General features: G+C 37.4%; 2 protein-coding genes across 3 annotated transcripts; one reads left to right on the top strand and one right to left on the bottom strand.

The window, feature by feature from the left end:
• Nucleotides 1-170: 170 nt before the first annotated feature.
• On the bottom strand, nucleotides 171-10,905 carry LOC122996999 (cytochrome P450 3A30-like). Its single transcript, XM_044372867.1, has 13 exons — nucleotides 10,740-10,905; nucleotides 10,505-10,598; nucleotides 9,355-9,407; nucleotides 8,324-8,423; nucleotides 6,230-6,343; nucleotides 6,033-6,118; nucleotides 5,761-5,903; nucleotides 5,532-5,656; nucleotides 3,762-3,840; nucleotides 2,627-2,787; nucleotides 2,266-2,492; nucleotides 686-848; nucleotides 171-590 (listed from the first exon to the last, which is right to left on the bottom strand). Exons 1-13 carry the CDS (start codon nucleotides 10,808-10,810, stop codon nucleotides 519-521), a joined length of 1,488 nt encoding a protein of 495 aa, XP_044228802.1. The 5' UTR covers nucleotides 10,811-10,905; the 3' UTR covers nucleotides 171-518.
• Nucleotides 736-15,160, top strand: mrpl57 (mitochondrial ribosomal protein L57). Of its 2 annotated transcripts, none has more exons than XM_044372869.1 (2): nucleotides 736-801; nucleotides 14,656-15,160. In XM_044372869.1, the coding sequence occupies exon 2, from the start codon at nucleotides 14,671-14,673 to the stop codon at nucleotides 14,980-14,982; it is 312 nt and encodes a 103-aa protein (XP_044228804.1). In that variant the 5' UTR covers nucleotides 736-801; nucleotides 14,656-14,670; the 3' UTR covers nucleotides 14,983-15,160. The 2 variants fall into 2 exon arrangements, with proteins under 2 accessions (XP_044228804.1, XP_044228803.1); XM_044372868.1 differs by lacking the exon at nucleotides 736-801 and adding an exon at nucleotides 11,752-12,007.
• The last annotated feature ends 1,511 nt before the right edge of the window (nucleotides 15,161-16,671 follow it).

The raw sequence follows: 16,671 nt of genomic DNA, 5'->3' as shown, positions 1-16,671 counted from the left end.
TTCTGAAACATATAGTGGTATTTGGATATTTATCTGGATAAAATAATATTAGATCATAAAGCTTGTATACAGTTAAGTATATGAAATGACAAAATCCACAATGCTGACAATGTAAAAAATGGCTGGTATGGTGCTAGAAAAGCAAAATAATGCAAAATGAGATGATAAGATGGGTGTTAGGATCAGTTTATGCTAGTCAACATATCATTATATAGTTTTGTTATAAAAGACTCTCAGTGTGAGTCAATAAGAAAAGGAATTTTGTGCGTGCTTTTGTTTTTATAAACATTACAATAAATTCAAACATTGAAGATAATTTACAGAAAAGCAGAAAGGTGAATAAAATACATCTTGATTAGCGGCACTGTGAGAAAAATTAGATGCTGAAGGTGAAAATGAGTTTCAGGGTACAAACTTTAAATGTCATCCTGTTAGTCACATGTTAAAAACAAACAAATACAAAATAGTGACTTTGATAGGAATTCAGAAGCAACCTATATTTAGAGATCTTTGCTTTTCTACTCTCTGGGAACAACCTGCAGTTTTATCGGCTTACTGGGCTGGGACTTCCAATCAATCTCCAAGGGAATCTAAAGGAGGAAATGAATGTAAAAACAACAGAGTAGTATGACAATCTGCATGCATGTGAAAGTGTGTGTTACTGTGGGTCGAGTGTAAGTCTTACCATGGTGTCTTTGCATGTTTCCAAGGTGTAACTCTGCAGGAGACGGACTATCACCATCTTCACCGTGAGGAGAGCGTAGCGCATCCCAATGCAGTTACGAGGACCGACCCCAAACGGCATGTACACGTACGGGTTCACCTCCTCCCCACTGTCTTTACTGAACCTGCGCATACAGACGGATCATGAGGTCACCACTGGGAGAGAAGAGCTTAGTTTGTGTCAGTAAAAACCATCATCATCCCATAAAGTATTATTTCATGTAGTATATTAAGTCAGGTACAGAGGTATTGGTGTCAGGGCTGCACATTTAGTTGAATCTGTACTGATTTCTGATCAAATTACATCCTTACATTCTTCTCCCTCTTTGAAAAATCCAGATGTCTTTACTGAAAGTTTCAAGTTTTTACGTTCACATTTACATAAGTTGTATAGTGGACATATTATAGTAGACATACAAACTCCGATTTAAGGTTGGCACTGAGAAACTTTCCCCCTTCAGTAGATGAATGTGAAAACAGTGTTGTAGGTTGTACATCACCACCAACAGGTGTCTTCCTTAACAAATTGTCACTTAACCTCACCAGATGTTCCAATCCATCAACTAGAGGTTAAGATATTCCACAGGATGATGTTTGTGGTTTTGAGTGACATGTCTCAACAACTGTTGGAAGGATTGCAATGAAATGTGGTTCAGACATTCATGTTCCCCTCAGGCGCCCAAATGAACATTGAAATTGTTTTTTTCTTGCCATAATGATTCCTCCCTTCATAATGAACTTACACTGTAAGTGATGAGGGACAAAATCCACAGTCCTCTTCTGTGCAAAAATGTGTTTAAAAGTTTATCTGTAGCTAATATGAATCATCAGCTGTCGAAATGAGTCAAATCGAGAAGATATCTTTCAACGTTACAGTCTTTTTAGTGCCAAAGTCCCCCTTTTTGTTACTATACTTCCACCGCAGCTCAACAGGGAAACACTGTCCAAGTAAACACAAAGAGGGAATTTGATGCGAAAAAGACTGTAAATGTGGCAAATATCCACTTGATATGATTAACTCAGACTGTTCGACCCCATATAAGCTTCAGATAAACTTTTAAATGCATTTTTGCAAAAAATGACTGTGTGGCAACACTGTGGATTTTGGCTCCATGTTGAATGTTTATTTGAAGCGGATGTTTTAATAGCCAGTATGAACAGGAGGAATGATTACAGCGAGGAAAACCTCTTTCACTGTTCATTTGGACTGTTGAAATGGTGAACCTGTCCTTAAAATGTGTGTGTGTGTGTGTGTGTGTGTGTGTGTGTGTGTGTGTGTGTGTGTGTGTGTGTGTGTGTGTGTGTGTGTGTGTCTGTCTGTGTGTGTGTGTGTGTGTGTGTGACGCTGCTCCTAATCAACGCCAATGTCCGTCATCCCTAATTGGACACAGTAGTGAACGAACCAAAATTGGAACATTTAAGAAAAACGTATCAAACTCAAGTTATTTTCTCCTGCAGTAATTCAACTTTTGAGAACATATAAACATTTTCTTTTTACGTCATTAATATAAAGAATGAAACCTACATGCAGAGTGCAGTTACCTCTCAGGTCTGAAAAGCTCAGGGGAACTCCAAAAGCGTGGGTCCCTGTGAAGCATGGACACAGGGATCCCAACCAGGGTTCCCTCAGGGATGGTGAGGCCATTGATCTGGACAGTTTTTTTGCACATCCTCTCGAGCCGAGGTGCGGTGGGAATCAAACGCTGCGACTCAGAAACAACCTGGTCCAGGTAATGTAGACCGACCAGACTCTCATATGTAACAGGAGCCTACAGGGGAAAAGTAAGAGAGCTATCAAACATAAACTTAAACAGAAACTATTTAATCACAATTTTCTGTATTTCACTTCAGGACCACAGAAAATAACACAAATGGCAACACATGACATGCAGAATTACTGTACATCTCTCGGTAGGTTGGCATCAATTTCTTCGTGCAAGGTCTGCATTGCATCAGGATTGGTTGCCAGATTATAAAGGATGTAAGTGAGAGTAATGCTGGTGGTCTCGTAGCCGCCAAAGATGAAAATGAAGGCCTGGGAAAGGATCTCGTGTTCAGTCAAGCCTACAAAAAAATGAGTTACCAAACATATCAACAGCTAGAAAACTACTTTCACAAGCTAAGACATTTTGAAATTTATCTCGAGCACGTCAAACACATACAGTGCACTTTTAAAAGATATTATAATTAAAGAGATGAAGGCTGACTGTAACTGTTTTCAGTTTTAAAAATCGTAGTGCAGCGTCATATTAGCCAAAAGGGAGGTTGTGATATGCACAAATATGAATGATGGATAGTAATATTTCATAAAGCAAGTTAAATCATAACTTTGAATCTCTCTTTGAGGGGATATAATATATATTTTATATAATATAAAATATGTCAAACTCATATTACAAGTATATGTGATGTGTGATCTGGGTTTATCCTGGTGTTAGTTTTATACAGGTCTCTTAGAAAACAGTTCCTACATGAAACTGCTCACAACAAGGTCTGTGGATTATCTTGAGTAACTGGGTTATGATTTCTGGAAACAGACATTTGCTATTGACTTTTTCAAATGTATTTTGGCGCTTTGAGTCCAGTTCCATTGGATTTGAGAGAAAGCAGACACCTCTATGGCCTATATCTCCAAAACTCGGCAACTCACACCAAAATTATCTAGATGGATAAATAGTGCTACAAGTAAGAGGAAAAATATGTATTTTTGATTTTGGGGTGAATTTTCCCTTTGATGATCAGTAGGCAAGTTTAAAGTTTGTTACTCTTCATGGTGTAAAGTAGACATATCATTTATCATGTTTAAGTTGAAACAAATAGAAATTCTTTTCAATAATAATAATAATAATTTAAATTATTTTTTAAAAATTGAACAATTTTGTGAGGAAAACTATCTTTCTTCGGTTGACTTTGTACAAGAATTGATTTGACTTGATAAAAGATGAAGAAATTGAATGTAACTTGAAAACAGTGACACAGTCGATTGTTTGTGTCCTACAGACTATTATGAATGGTAAAGAACTGCGATGCGACCGTACCTTTACTTGGCTGTTCTTGTCCATCCTTTATGTCTGGTATCTCATTCTGAATCATCACCTGCAGGAAGTCTGCTCGAACCTACAGCAGCACAGACAACATTCAACATTGGACACAAATGGAAAAGAAACTGCTGCAAAACATATTAATTTAAAATGTGGGTGGTAATTATTTTAATAAGAGAACGGCAGAAAAAAAAGTTAGCAAATATATTTGTAAAGCTAGAGGATGGTTAGCTTATAAAGACTGATAGAAGGGGGAAACAATTAGCCCCTGGCTTTGTCCAAAGATTTTAAAAAAAATCTGCCTACTTGCACCTCTAAATATCACTAATTAACACGTTATATCTTGTTTGTTTAATCCATTTCAAAAACGAAACTGTAAACACAAGAAGTGGTTTACAGCAGGTTAATGTGTTGGACTGTTTCTTGGCTGGTGTTACACAAAATTCTGTGAATTTAAGCTAAACTTTATCTCCACTGCAATCATACTTTATCAGATACTTTATTATAAGAGCTGTTAGCAAACATGGTGCCTTTATAGTGGTTAGATAGGGTCACAAACTTTGATAGCTGTGATTTCGGTGTATTGAAATCAACATCATTAGAGGATTTATATTTACATAAAAGAGTCGACTAGATATGGACCAGAGTGGTTTTAGGGCTAAACATGCAGACCTTTACACTACAGTTTCTGCTACTTTATCACAGCTAGCAAAATGTGTGCACTTATCAAAATACCATAGAGGCACCTTCTCAGTAACAGCTGCTATCAAAAATAAAGTATGCGTGTGAAAGTATGATTAAAGGTATACTATGCAGGATTTGTCGGTTGGTGTTTGTAAACACACCGTTCAAAGTTGGCCCCTCCTCCCGAGCTCAACGACACCAGAGCGAGGGAGAGAGAGAGCAGCAGTGGTGAAGCGAGCTAGAGAGTGAATGAAGAGAGGGAGCGGTTATGGTTACAACGGTTACGTTCTAAAGCACAAATAAACACATCCACCACTTCGCACAACCCTGCGGGAAGGAGATGCATTGCCAGATTTGGTGGGAATGCAGCCGAACCGCATGTTTTATCCTGTCTGCTGTGGCCTCTCTGCTCTGTGCGTGTGTGTGTGTGTGTGTGTGTGTGTGTGTGTGAAGCTCAGCCCTGCTCTCGGTCAGACAGACACAGGCACCTGCTCTCTTCATACATCCATGATACCAACAGAGAGCAGAGAAGAGAGACGGCGATGTAACCTGGTCACTACACTATGAGTCTCAACCTCACACCCTGCATGCCGTTATTGGATGGAGGCTACACAACTCCTGCCCAAAGGTTGATGCCCACAGACCTCCCAAACACAGCAAAATGATAAGAAAATACAGGCAGAGGGCAGGGTCTCATACTTCTAGTGGGTCATAAGTGATGACTGAGAGGGATTACTTTTGTATGCTATGCTGAAATGCCTAATTGGGTCACAGAATCTGATGGAAATAAACTGCGCCTGACCAAGAAATAGTGCGACTACACACATAACCCATTGTAAAACCACAGCTTTTCATTTTTACACTTAATTTTTTGTACAGATTAAACAAAAAAAGAGCTTTAGAGATTGATCTTGTTACTGTTGGACAAAGTCAGGTTAGCTGTTTCCCCCCGTTTCCAGTCTTTGTCCTAAACTAAGCTAACCAGCTGCTGGCTGTAGCTTTATGCGTATTTCCCAAAATGTCAAACTATTCCTTTAATTCTCTACAACTTTTCCTTTCACTTAGTACAGATGAAATACTTACAGATTCATCTGAGTGATGCTGATCTTTAAAGCTCTTGATGACGTTGTAGAAATAATCCACACTGTGTCTGGGCATGAGTTCAATACCCAGAAACTTTAAAAGACGTGAACCAAAGGGAAATATCACTGAAAGGAGACCAAAGTGTTGTCAACCAAAATGTACAGACTAGTGATAATAAGGTTCTCATGTTTACATGATCTTGACCTATAACAGAGTTGACAATACATACTTATTATAAGGATAACTAAAAAACGGAAGTTAAGAATCTTCTTGAGATGAACAATAAGGGGGTCATCTGGATTGTTGATGGAGTCTGCTTCAACACTGAAGGATGCACTTGTGATGACGTCCAAGCTGTAAGGTGCCACGAATCTACAGCAGAAAAAACAGAGAGGTGTTTTCTTTTAAAAAAATCACAGGGATACTTGATGCCATATTCATTTATTTTTTATGAGAAACAATGTAATCTTGTACTGGCATATAAACAAAATAACTTCATACTGTTTGATATCGATGGGTTCATCCAGATTTCTTTGTCCAAGACCTTCAATGAGTCGGTCTGCATAGCGAGCCACAATGGGAAACACCTTCAAAAAAGAGGAGTTGTGTGATGTTGATAATGTACTGTACATATTTACCTTTGCACCTTCTTTCAGTTGGTCTATGTGGTGGTTAATGCGCTCAGATATGCTACCAACCTGTTTCAGTCTTCCACTGGTGAAGCACGGTGATAAAGTGCTCCGAATTCTTTTCCATCTTTCATCTTTAACTGTTGTAATTGCATCATCCAGAGGTCCTGACACTGTATTATCCTGTGAACATGAGTACAGTTTAGAAGAAACTTGATTCTTGTTCAATTTGCTTCCTCCGACATTTCTTCTACTCAGATCACACAACTAATTTTTAACTGACAATAAGAGTGTTTTCTGGCTCAGAGCTGAATCATCATACAATTTTCTTTATTTGATTTGAATATTTATGTACCTACAGGACACACCAAACCAAAGGGATAACATATTGAGAACACATACAGTATTTCCAACATAAAATGATATGAATATATAATTTTATGTTTTGGCCTCTTGAGCCAGGTCATAACACTTCCTAATGGACTTACACTGTAAGTAATGGGGGTCAAAATCCACAGTCCTCCTTCTGTGCAAACATGTATTTAAAAGTTTATCTGAAGTTAATATGAAGGTTCAGCGTCCAAATTAGTCAAATCAAGTAGATATCTTTCAACATTACAGTCTTTTAAGTGCCAAAGTCCCTCTTTTTATTACTATACTTCCACCGCAGCTAAACAGGGAAACACTGTCCAAGGAAACACAAAGAGGGAATTTGATGCTAAAAAGACTGTAAATGTGCCAAATATCTACTTGATATGACTAACTCAGACTGCTGAAGCCTCATATAAGCTTCAGATAAACTTTTAAATGCATTTTTGCACACACAAAATGACTGTGTGGACACATTGTGGATTTTATCCCACATCACTTACATGGAAAGCTTGTTTGAAGGGGATCTTTTAATAGCCAGTATGAACAGTAGGAATGATCAGTGAGGAAAACCTCTTTCACTGTTCATTTGGGCACCTGACTGTTGTTTTAAGACAGACATGAAAAACTGTCAACCTATCCTTTAACACAAAGACTGGACAAGTGACTTTTTGGAGTCTTGCTGGTTGCCTAGCAACTGTTCAGAGGCGAGAAATAGTTTGGCAAATGAAGCCCTGTGAAATGATGAACTGTCATTTCCCAAAATGTCAAACTATCAACTCTCAGATTTTTTATTCCTACAAAAGAGAGCTTGGTTCTCAGTGAAACTTCCCTGAATAAAGTCCCTTTTGTTTCTGTCAACTTGATATTTTTATGTAAGCTGTTCCACAGTGTAGCACCAGTATAAGAAATAAAGCTTCTGGCTGCAGTATTACTGGAGGGACTTCACATGAACACACAATAGTCCTGGTGTCATAGCCATGTTGAATATGCACCATGGTTATTTGCAAGTGTAAGTATTCAGGCGCCCATAAATGATGTTTTCCATATAATGCAGCTTCTGTTCTGCCCTGAGCTACACAGGCAACAGTCCCACACTTCACGACGTGTTAAATAAACACTAAATATTTTGCATTACCTGTCAGTTGTTCCTAAATTATGCTTATGTACTAGTTCGTACATTTTACTAAAACCACAGATTAGAATCTTACTTCCCTAATTCAGCATGTTTCATTTCCCTATGTCGTTTACAAAACAGAGAAAAGTGTTTCTTGTTTTTTTTCCAGCTGTCTCAGAAACTGTGTGTACAGTCTGGTGTAATCCTTGACCATAAATCTCCGACTGTGAACTACAGGATGTAGCTACAAATCCAAGCTGAGATGAGCGTAATTGCCTTCCGTACCTTATGGTTCAGCAAAACAAGATTGAGATATGAATTAAAATTATGAAATAGTCCTCGGCCTGATAGGGTGGACACAATATGGTTCACATATCCACATCAGTCTAAAAACATACACAGTCATTTGCTGCTAATTTAAAGAAGTAAAATATAAAGAAGTGATTCCAAAGTGTCTCGCCACTTTTGTAATTGCAAAGAAAAAAGGACCCTGTGTTGGCCAACTGTAAACTTTCCCCAACTTACTTGCAGAGTGCTGCATGGACTTCCCAGAGTTGCAATGTGATAAACAACAAATACAAATACATAATGAAATAGAAACTCACTGCAAATGTTATCAGGTCATTGAACATGATATGATGAATACACGAATACCAGCAACAAGATGAGTCTCTTACCCTGCGGTTGGTAAACACAGTGTAGCACTCCTTCAGCATCACAGTTTTAATAATCTCAGGGTCTGACACCATTATAACTGGTGATCGTGCGTCAAACAACCTGCACAAAAACACAACATCACAGTATGAAGTATGGGCTATTGATTAAACATGAAAACATAAAACATCCACGTGAGCTTAAATACAGGATTAAATATGTATTGATCTACATTTTAGCCATTTCCTACAGGGAAAGAAATGTCTTTATTCTTCTGTGGCAGGATATCCTTTCACAATAAACACTGGTTATCCTTATAATTATGTACATTATTATGTCCCCGTCATATATTAGGATACAGGTACACAAGTTTATTTATGCTTGCACTAGCTCAGTGATTCCCAACCAAGGTTACAGGTACCCCAGGGGGCACTTCTGCAGTTTGCTACGGGCAAATGTGAGTAGCTCAGCTAATTTGAAAAACTAATTTGGTGGAAAATCCACAAAATTTGAGAGCATGTGAAAACTAGTTAGCAATCAAATGAGAAATAAGGCATAAATGGCTGAAATGCCCAGCTTCTGTGTGTCTGAGTGTATGAATAGGAACTTGACCAAAACTACTGGAAAAAAGCCTACATTCATGCTAGCTGCTATAATATTAATGTTTACCATGTTCACCATCTTAGTGTAAGGTGTTTTCTAATTAGCACTAAGCACACAGTGCAGCTTTGCAGTTATTTATTCATAAATCAAAACACTGGACAAATTGAAATGTTGACCTGATGACAGCACTAGATAAAAAGTCAGGGAGTCACCAAAATATTTAAAATTCATCATGAATGTCTCAACCAAAAATTCCACAGCAATCCATCCAATATGTCTTGAGACATTTCAATAAAGAACACAAATGTGAACCTGATGGTACCACTACTGGAAAAGCCAAAGTCCAAGTCCAATATATATATATATATATATATATACACACACACACACACACACACACATACATATATATACATATATACATATAAACATATATCTGTACACAACTCACCCCCAGACATCTCCATACTTGGCTTGGCACTCTCGGTCAAAGGGAAGCAATCCCTAAAAGCAGGAACATGAATTTAAGGGTGAAAAGGTTAAAGGGCTACAGAGGCTCCAACAGGTACGAGTAAACTCATTAAGTGTACATTGATAAGGCAAGCGAAAACTGCCAAGCACTGCTGTGTCCCATAGTCAGTGGTGGAAAAAAACAAAGTACATTTATTCAAATACTATACTTAAGTACAATTTTAAGGCACTTTTACTTTACTTGAGTATTTATATTTTATGCTTTTATACAATGAATAATATAACAAGCTTTTAAAACACAACACATTGTTGAAGATGAAGCCTGTGTTTTTCCAACCTTTTTGGCTTTTGATGTCTTACAAAAAGCAGTGTGTAGTCAGGGTCACATTTCAGATGTCTATGAGTTCTTAACAGCTCCACCAAATAGTGATTTTTCCTTCTAAACTTCTCACATGGTTTCATTTCAATAAATGTTCAAATGATCCAATATTTCACCAGAAATCAAAGATTAGAGAAAAAGTCCTAAACCTGAAAACAGATTTGTGTATCAGAACTTTGTTTTTTCTTCTTTCCTCTCCCATTAAACATCTCACGATCCCTTAGATTTATCTGGTGATCCTTTGGAGGGGCCTGACCCCTAGGTTGGGAACCACTGGACTAAACTAGCTAAATGTATATAAAGTAGTTGAAACTAGCTCTACCTCCAGCAGCTACAACAGCAACATGCTGCTTACACATTGACGCTTCAGTATTAATAATCTAATGATGTCATATATAATAATATATCAGTCAGAGAGACCAAACCACTACTTTTATTGCAATACTTTAACTACATCAAGCTGCTAATACTTATGTACTTTTAGCTTGCATAGGATTTTTCGTGCAGGACTTTTCCTTGTAATGGAGTATTTGTACATTGTTGTATTGGTACTTTTACTTAAGTAAAGAATCTAAGTATTTCTTCCACCACTGTTCATGGTCTAAAAGAGTAAAAAAGCTTTTATTATAATCAAATTTACACACAATGAGAACATTATAAAGACCTCAAATCTAATTCTTATTGTCAAATCAGTCAACTAAGATTTGTGTTTGTGTATGTGTATGTGTGTGTGTGTGTGTGTTTGTGTCACCTTTCTGAAGTACATCAGTGTTCCAACAAAAGGCAAAGGCCTTGGTCCGGGGATTCCCAGCTTTTTAAAAAAACTATATGGCCAAATGCCATACCTACATTATAATAAGAAAGAATTGTTACACAAGCAGGGATCATTACATAACAACAGATTGACAAACAATCACCATGGTAAGATTGTAGATCGGCCATAAAAATGCCTGCAAGTTGCAGAAAAAAGTACAGAAATTACTCACAGCAATAACAAGCCGAAAAAGAGAGCCAGTAAAGTCCAGGTGGTTGCTGAAAACATTGCGAAGAAAAACATTTTGACTGTGTGCAGAGGGAAATCAGCTGAGGACAATCTGGGGAAAATGAGGAAATGTTCTTCAAAACAAGCCACCTTATCTGCCCTGAGGGGGAGGGGCCTGGAGGCAGGAGGCAGGGAGAAATAAGTGTTTATGTAGCCTAACTCATAAACATCCATAACTGTGGGATGTGACACAAGATACTAAATAAATGGACTTACAAGACAAAAATGAACAATAAAAGTGAAAAGAAACACAATTATGTCAATAAGTTGTAATGTTATTCAGTTATATAATTGTGCCATATTTGCGGCAGAACTCAAACAACCATCCATAAAAACCTTCACCAGCAGGTCACTTTCACTGGACTTTACATTGTACCAACCTCCAGTGTTACATAATTTAATTATTTATTGCACATGTCACATTTAATTTTTGCACTTGACCCCATTTTTTGGTCTGCAGCACAGTCCATATCTCCTTTGTACAGTCAATATTTCATCTTCTTTATATCCCATTTCAAAACTATTGTTATTCCATTCTGTAAAATAGATTTTAAACTTAAAATTTTCAATTAATTTTAATACTACTTTGTTCATTTTATTATTTCATTATTACTATTATTATTATCATTAGTAGTAGTAGTTGTACTGGTAGTAGTAGTAGTAGTAGCATTACCTCACTCTTGTTATATTGTTATTCTTCTATTTTATTTTTATGCTGCCTGCTTGGCTCATAAACAGATTCTGGTTCTTATTAAATTCGCGCAGATTAAAATCGCTTGTTGTGAGTATGAGCCTTCTCCCACACCGTAGAACAAGCCGGACATACGTTCAATGACACAGATGGTAACCCTAGATTTGCGACAGATCTCGCGAGAGTGATCATTTTAACCCATACCATGATGTTTCTCTGACCATAACCAAGTGTTTTTTTGTGCCTAAACCTAACCAGATCTTAACCGCAGCGTTGTCACACCATAAAAGACAATTATTTTGTACAATGACAAACAACGCGCACAATGAAGGAGTAACGCGTACAAATCCCGCGAGACCTTCGCAAATCTATGGTTACCATCCAGACACGATACCCTCGCTTCACTTCTCGCATTTTTACCCCGTTTCCTTTGGCCCCCGTCTCATCAAACTGCCTGAATCTGGGCGTTTTTCATCTTGTCGTCGGAAAGTGAACTAGATTTGTCATATTTAGAGAGTGAGGTAAGGAACAAATGTATTTCTGTCGGTATAAAGTGTGAGTTTGAAGCATGCCCCTGGTCCCTAACGTTAGGCTACAGCTAAGCTAACATCACACTGCAGCACTGTCTCTGCAAGTTAATATTGAGGTCATATTTTCATGATACGGGTGTAACGAGACTTCACGTAAATAAACGAAGCTTTATTCAGCAGAGGGTGGGAACACTAATTTAATAGTCTGTTGACCTTTTAAAGGATGTTATGGTGAGTGATGCATCTTTTCTTTTAAAACTCATGCAATCTCCTGACATTTACAGTAGACCTTTTTTACAGCTGAGATTTTGGCATGTTATAACAGGTAAAACACAGGTGAAACTAATAAATTTGAGATAGGCTGCAATTGATGAAGGTGCGTCATGTCCAGGGTCCTGATACATATTGTGGTTGTATGATGGTTCAACTGGTGTGTTTTACTGGGTCACTTTAATGGAGGTGAGCCAACGTTAATGTTATCAGCTTCACCTGTGCTTCTCCTGCTATTACAAGTCAAACTCTGTGTATTCTTCTACTTTTTACTTTTAGTATGCACTACAGTTGCCCTTACATGCATGTTGTATGCATACAATTAGGACATACTACTTCATCTGTCATTGCGGCTTCCGTCGTTGTCAGTGTGGGTCAGAATAGCCAGAAAAGCATGCTGGCTTGCACTCTGCAAAATGAGACCGGATATATAGTAACACAACCTGGTACTTTTGTGTACTGCATTTGACATACTATGTACTGGAACATACTAAATATTTTTCTGGCATACTAAATAGTATGGCATTATGAGTATCGCACCCAAAGTGTCTGGTCTAAAATACTGATTGTTGTCAGTGTTTGCTCAAGAACCTATTTAAATCAAATGTACCCAGAATTATTTTATGTTATTTACCTATTTAGTTAACAGAGGCAGTGAACATTAATAAACATTGCTGTTAATGTGCTAAAGTTGGAGAAGAGGCTATGTGTATATATATATATATATATATATATATATATATATATATATATATATATATATATATATATATATATATGTTCATACTTATATTCATGTGTAGTACCTGGACACATGTTAAAAAGTCACCTTAAAAAAAGAATATCAGATTTAAAATGACAAAGTTATTGATAACATTTATCAGCATGCAGAGCAATGATAAAAAAGAGAATAGAATAAATGTTAGTAAACAAATATACAGGGTATTATACTACATTGTCAGGTACTGACAGTAGCAGCACCAGTTTTTTTCCATGTATCATGTAAAAATTTAACAGTTGTTACAGCCATTAAACATGATGTCACATTTTTGACTTTTTACACAATAACCTACCTAAAGTTGTAATGTGATGTCATTGTCATGCACTGCTGTAAAATTCTCACAAGCCATGACTCTTTGATGTGCCACAGTTCACTAATTAGTAACCTAATCAGTTCCTAAAGTTCAGGTCACAACCTCATGAAGTATTATCTGGGATAAACGGTTTCCAGGTTTTTTTCTTTCTTCTCAGTTGATTCTCAGCAGGTTTTTTTTATTATTTTATATGATGTCTCTTATCTGACGTGTTGCAAGCATTTCATCCTCAAGTGAGCTGAAGGAGGCCAGACTCATGACCTGCAGCTTAACAGAGAGGACAAATTCCTCTCTGGTTGTAGTAAACAGTACATGCACACTAATCACAGTGTAATACAGTATGTAAGAGTGAATGTCAAGGCCATATGATAACATTTTATAATGGTAAAACTAGAAGTTTCCTGTTCAGAATTATAAGTCCCATCGCCACAAAAATCACGCTAAAGGATTGTCTTTATTTCCATTTAATTGTCTCTCTAAATGGCTTAATTTTATTTTTGTAAAAAAAGAATTTAATGGCATGGTGATTTCTTAAAGTGCCTCCACACTGATGATGCACCCACACAGGTGTTTTCACTTGCGGTGACTGATAAGACCTCTTCTCAGAGCTGTGTGGGTGTGCATAGACTACTCCATTAATCTCCTGTAGGGCTGAAACTAATGAATAATTGCTTTGTCTGTAAAATAATACAAATAGTGAAAAATGCCTGTAAATATCTTAGAGCTCATGGTGATGTCTTCAAATGTCATGTTTTGTCTAATCAACAGTCCAAACTGAAAAGATATTCAGTTTACCATCACGTATGACTCAGAAAAGCCTCAAATCATCACATTTGAGAGGCTGAAATCAGCTCATTTTTGGCATTTTTGCTTAAAAAAGTAATTAAAACGATTATTCGATTGTCAAAATAGTCACTAATTAATTTTCTGTTGATTGACTAATCGTCGCAGCTCTACTCTCCTGTTAGTTTTGTTGCACCTTTTTCATTCCTGTTCATACACACAGTTTGATGAACTCATGTAATTCAACATTAGCAGACGTCTGATCAGCCTGAATAATTAGAAAGACCAGTTTACAAGCCTTTAATAATACTATTAAGCTTCTGTGCTGATGTTGTAGTTGTTACAGTGACATAATTAGGACTAAATACCTCAAAATGTCTACAGTATGTACCTCTATCGAACACCTACAGTTTGATTCTGGCACATACGGTACTATTGTTATCACAGCAGTCACTAATCTTTTGTACCTGTGTGTTTTTATTTTCTTTTTAGATATAAAGTACCATCATGTTCCTCACCCTGGCCCTGCTGCGGAAAGGCATCCCCGGGAAGCAGTGGATCGGAAAGTATCGGCGTCCACGACAAATCACATGGCAGATGAAACGCAATATGCTGAACCACCTGGAGCGCGAGGCCGAGAACGAGTACTGGATCAGCCGGCCGTACATGACTCCGGAGCAGGAGTACAGCCACGCCGCTGAGCGCAGAGCCCAGAACTGGCTCAAGATCAAGGAGGCCAAATTCGCCAATTTTCCTGAACACAAGAGCGTCACAGATCACCTGAATCATCTCAGAATCACCAAGACATGGTCGAGTTAATGCGAGCAGTAAACTGTCTCGCTTTTGTTCAACATGTAAAGACTCTATAATACTATTTATGTGTATGGAGGAAAGCTCTGTATGTCTCCTGAAAAGATACCTTGAAAAGTTGTCAACTAAGATCACAACAAACTGTTTCAACTGCATCTGTCTTTATAAAACAAATCTGTAAACAGTTTATTTGTGGTGTTATATCTAAAGCTGCAACAATTAGTCGAGTAATCGATCAGTTGAATAACAGGAAATTAATCACTAACTATTTTTGATAATCAATGAGTCGTTTTGAGTATTTTTTTAAAGGAAAAATACCGGATATTTTCAGGTTTTTTAGTTTTCTATGATCGTAAACTGATTATCTTTGGGTTGTCGACTGTTGCTCCGGACTAAATAAAACATTTCAGGTTGCATCTTGGGCTTTTGGGAAACAGTGATCGCCATTTTTTACCATTTTCAGACATTTTATAGATCAAACAACTGATCGATTAATCGAGAAAATAATTGTTGTATCACAAAAATTGAGTCCACACTGCAACAGCACTGTAAACGCTCCACATTTCTTAGAGCTCCCTCAGATAAAAACTTCATAGCGTTCTATATCTGATCTGCGAGTCCTTATTTTAGCGCTTGTTAACAAAATACACTTTCAAGTTGAGAAAATCAAGCTTCCTGCTGGTTATACAATCTCTATAATAATAATTAGACGTGTTGAGAAGTGTATTCCACAAGGAAAATGTTGGAGGAATTGGATACATTGTCTGTGGAGGTTGGGGGGGGAACGTTACGTAACTTCATTTCACAAAGGGGTTCATTTCACTACCAGAATACATTTGACTTTCACATTTCATGTATTAAAGGGTGGTGACTGTCGGAAAGAACAATCGTAGCTGGAACTAGATTGTTTAATCCTCTTGAACCTTTGAAGTTAGGAAAAAAAAACAGGAAGGGAGTATGTTTTCTAGGTTCATGGAAGTGCTCACTTCTCATTAGGGATTGTCACAGAGTTAAACAGTTTTTCCACAGTGGGGAGCCTTGAGATTCTGTTAAATCTGCTGTATTTTAGTGACGTTTCTGTCAGGAACAATAGGCTTTGCTAAAATTATAACACCTTATTATAAGTTGTCAGTCGCAACATTACAGAGAGTTTGGGGCTCTCTTAGTAATAGACATCTGACTTTTTATGAAACCTCATTCTGTGTCAGCAATCTGGTCACATGCAAGATAATGATCAGTGACCTCATTTATAACAGACCTTGCTGTTACGTACCCTTTATCTTTCCAACACTGATATAATAACACAGGTGGGGCCGGATTACGTATTTTGAAGCAGGTGATCATTATCATACTCTCCTACACCTGAGTTTCATAACCTTTTAAGGCTCTAGGAAGTTATTACCAAAGATTTGCACACCATGAAACCCAAAGCAAACACAGATTCAGCGATCATCAGCCCTTAAATGTAGCCATGAACACGGTGCCGGTTTGTCTTTTATTTACCAAGAATGATTTAAAGGATAGGTCCGTTATTTTTAAGCCAGTTCTAAAACAATAGTCCAGTGCCCAAACGACCATTTACACATTTTTCTAGCTGTAATCATTAGAAGATCCCTTCATAATGCACTTTCGATGTCAGTGATAGGACGGTTCCGATCCTTCTGCTGCAGCTGAGCAGAAACGACTGTCCATTGAGAC

This window comes from Thunnus albacares, chromosome 14, assembly GCF_914725855.1.
Source record: "Thunnus albacares chromosome 14, fThuAlb1.1, whole genome shotgun sequence".
In the NCBI taxonomy this organism is placed as follows: Eukaryota; Metazoa; Chordata; class Actinopteri; order Scombriformes; family Scombridae; genus Thunnus; species Thunnus albacares.
The sequence above is the reverse complement of the archived record's forward strand: the minus strand, read 5'-3'. Positions and strand labels throughout refer to the sequence as shown.

What these genes read in the sequence shown, in the direction of transcription:
- mrpl57 (XM_044372869.1), top strand. Translation starts at nt 14,671, where the DNA reads ATGTTCCTCACCCTGGCCCTGCTGCGGAAAGGCATCCCCGGGAAGCAG.
- LOC122996999 (XM_044372867.1), bottom strand. Translation starts at nt 10,810, where the DNA reads ATGTTTTTCTTCGCAATGTTTTCAGCAACCACCTGGACTTTACTGGCT. An exon ending in CTGTGTTTACCAACCGCAGG is followed by an intron (nt 6,344 to 8,323) that starts GTAAGAGACTCA and finishes TCATGTTCACAG; the next exon opens with GATAATACAGTGTCAGGACC. An exon ending in AAACATGCAAAGACACCATG is followed by an intron (nt 591 to 685) that starts GTAAGACTTACA and finishes TTCCTCCTTTAG; the next exon opens with ATTCCCTTGGAGATTGATTG.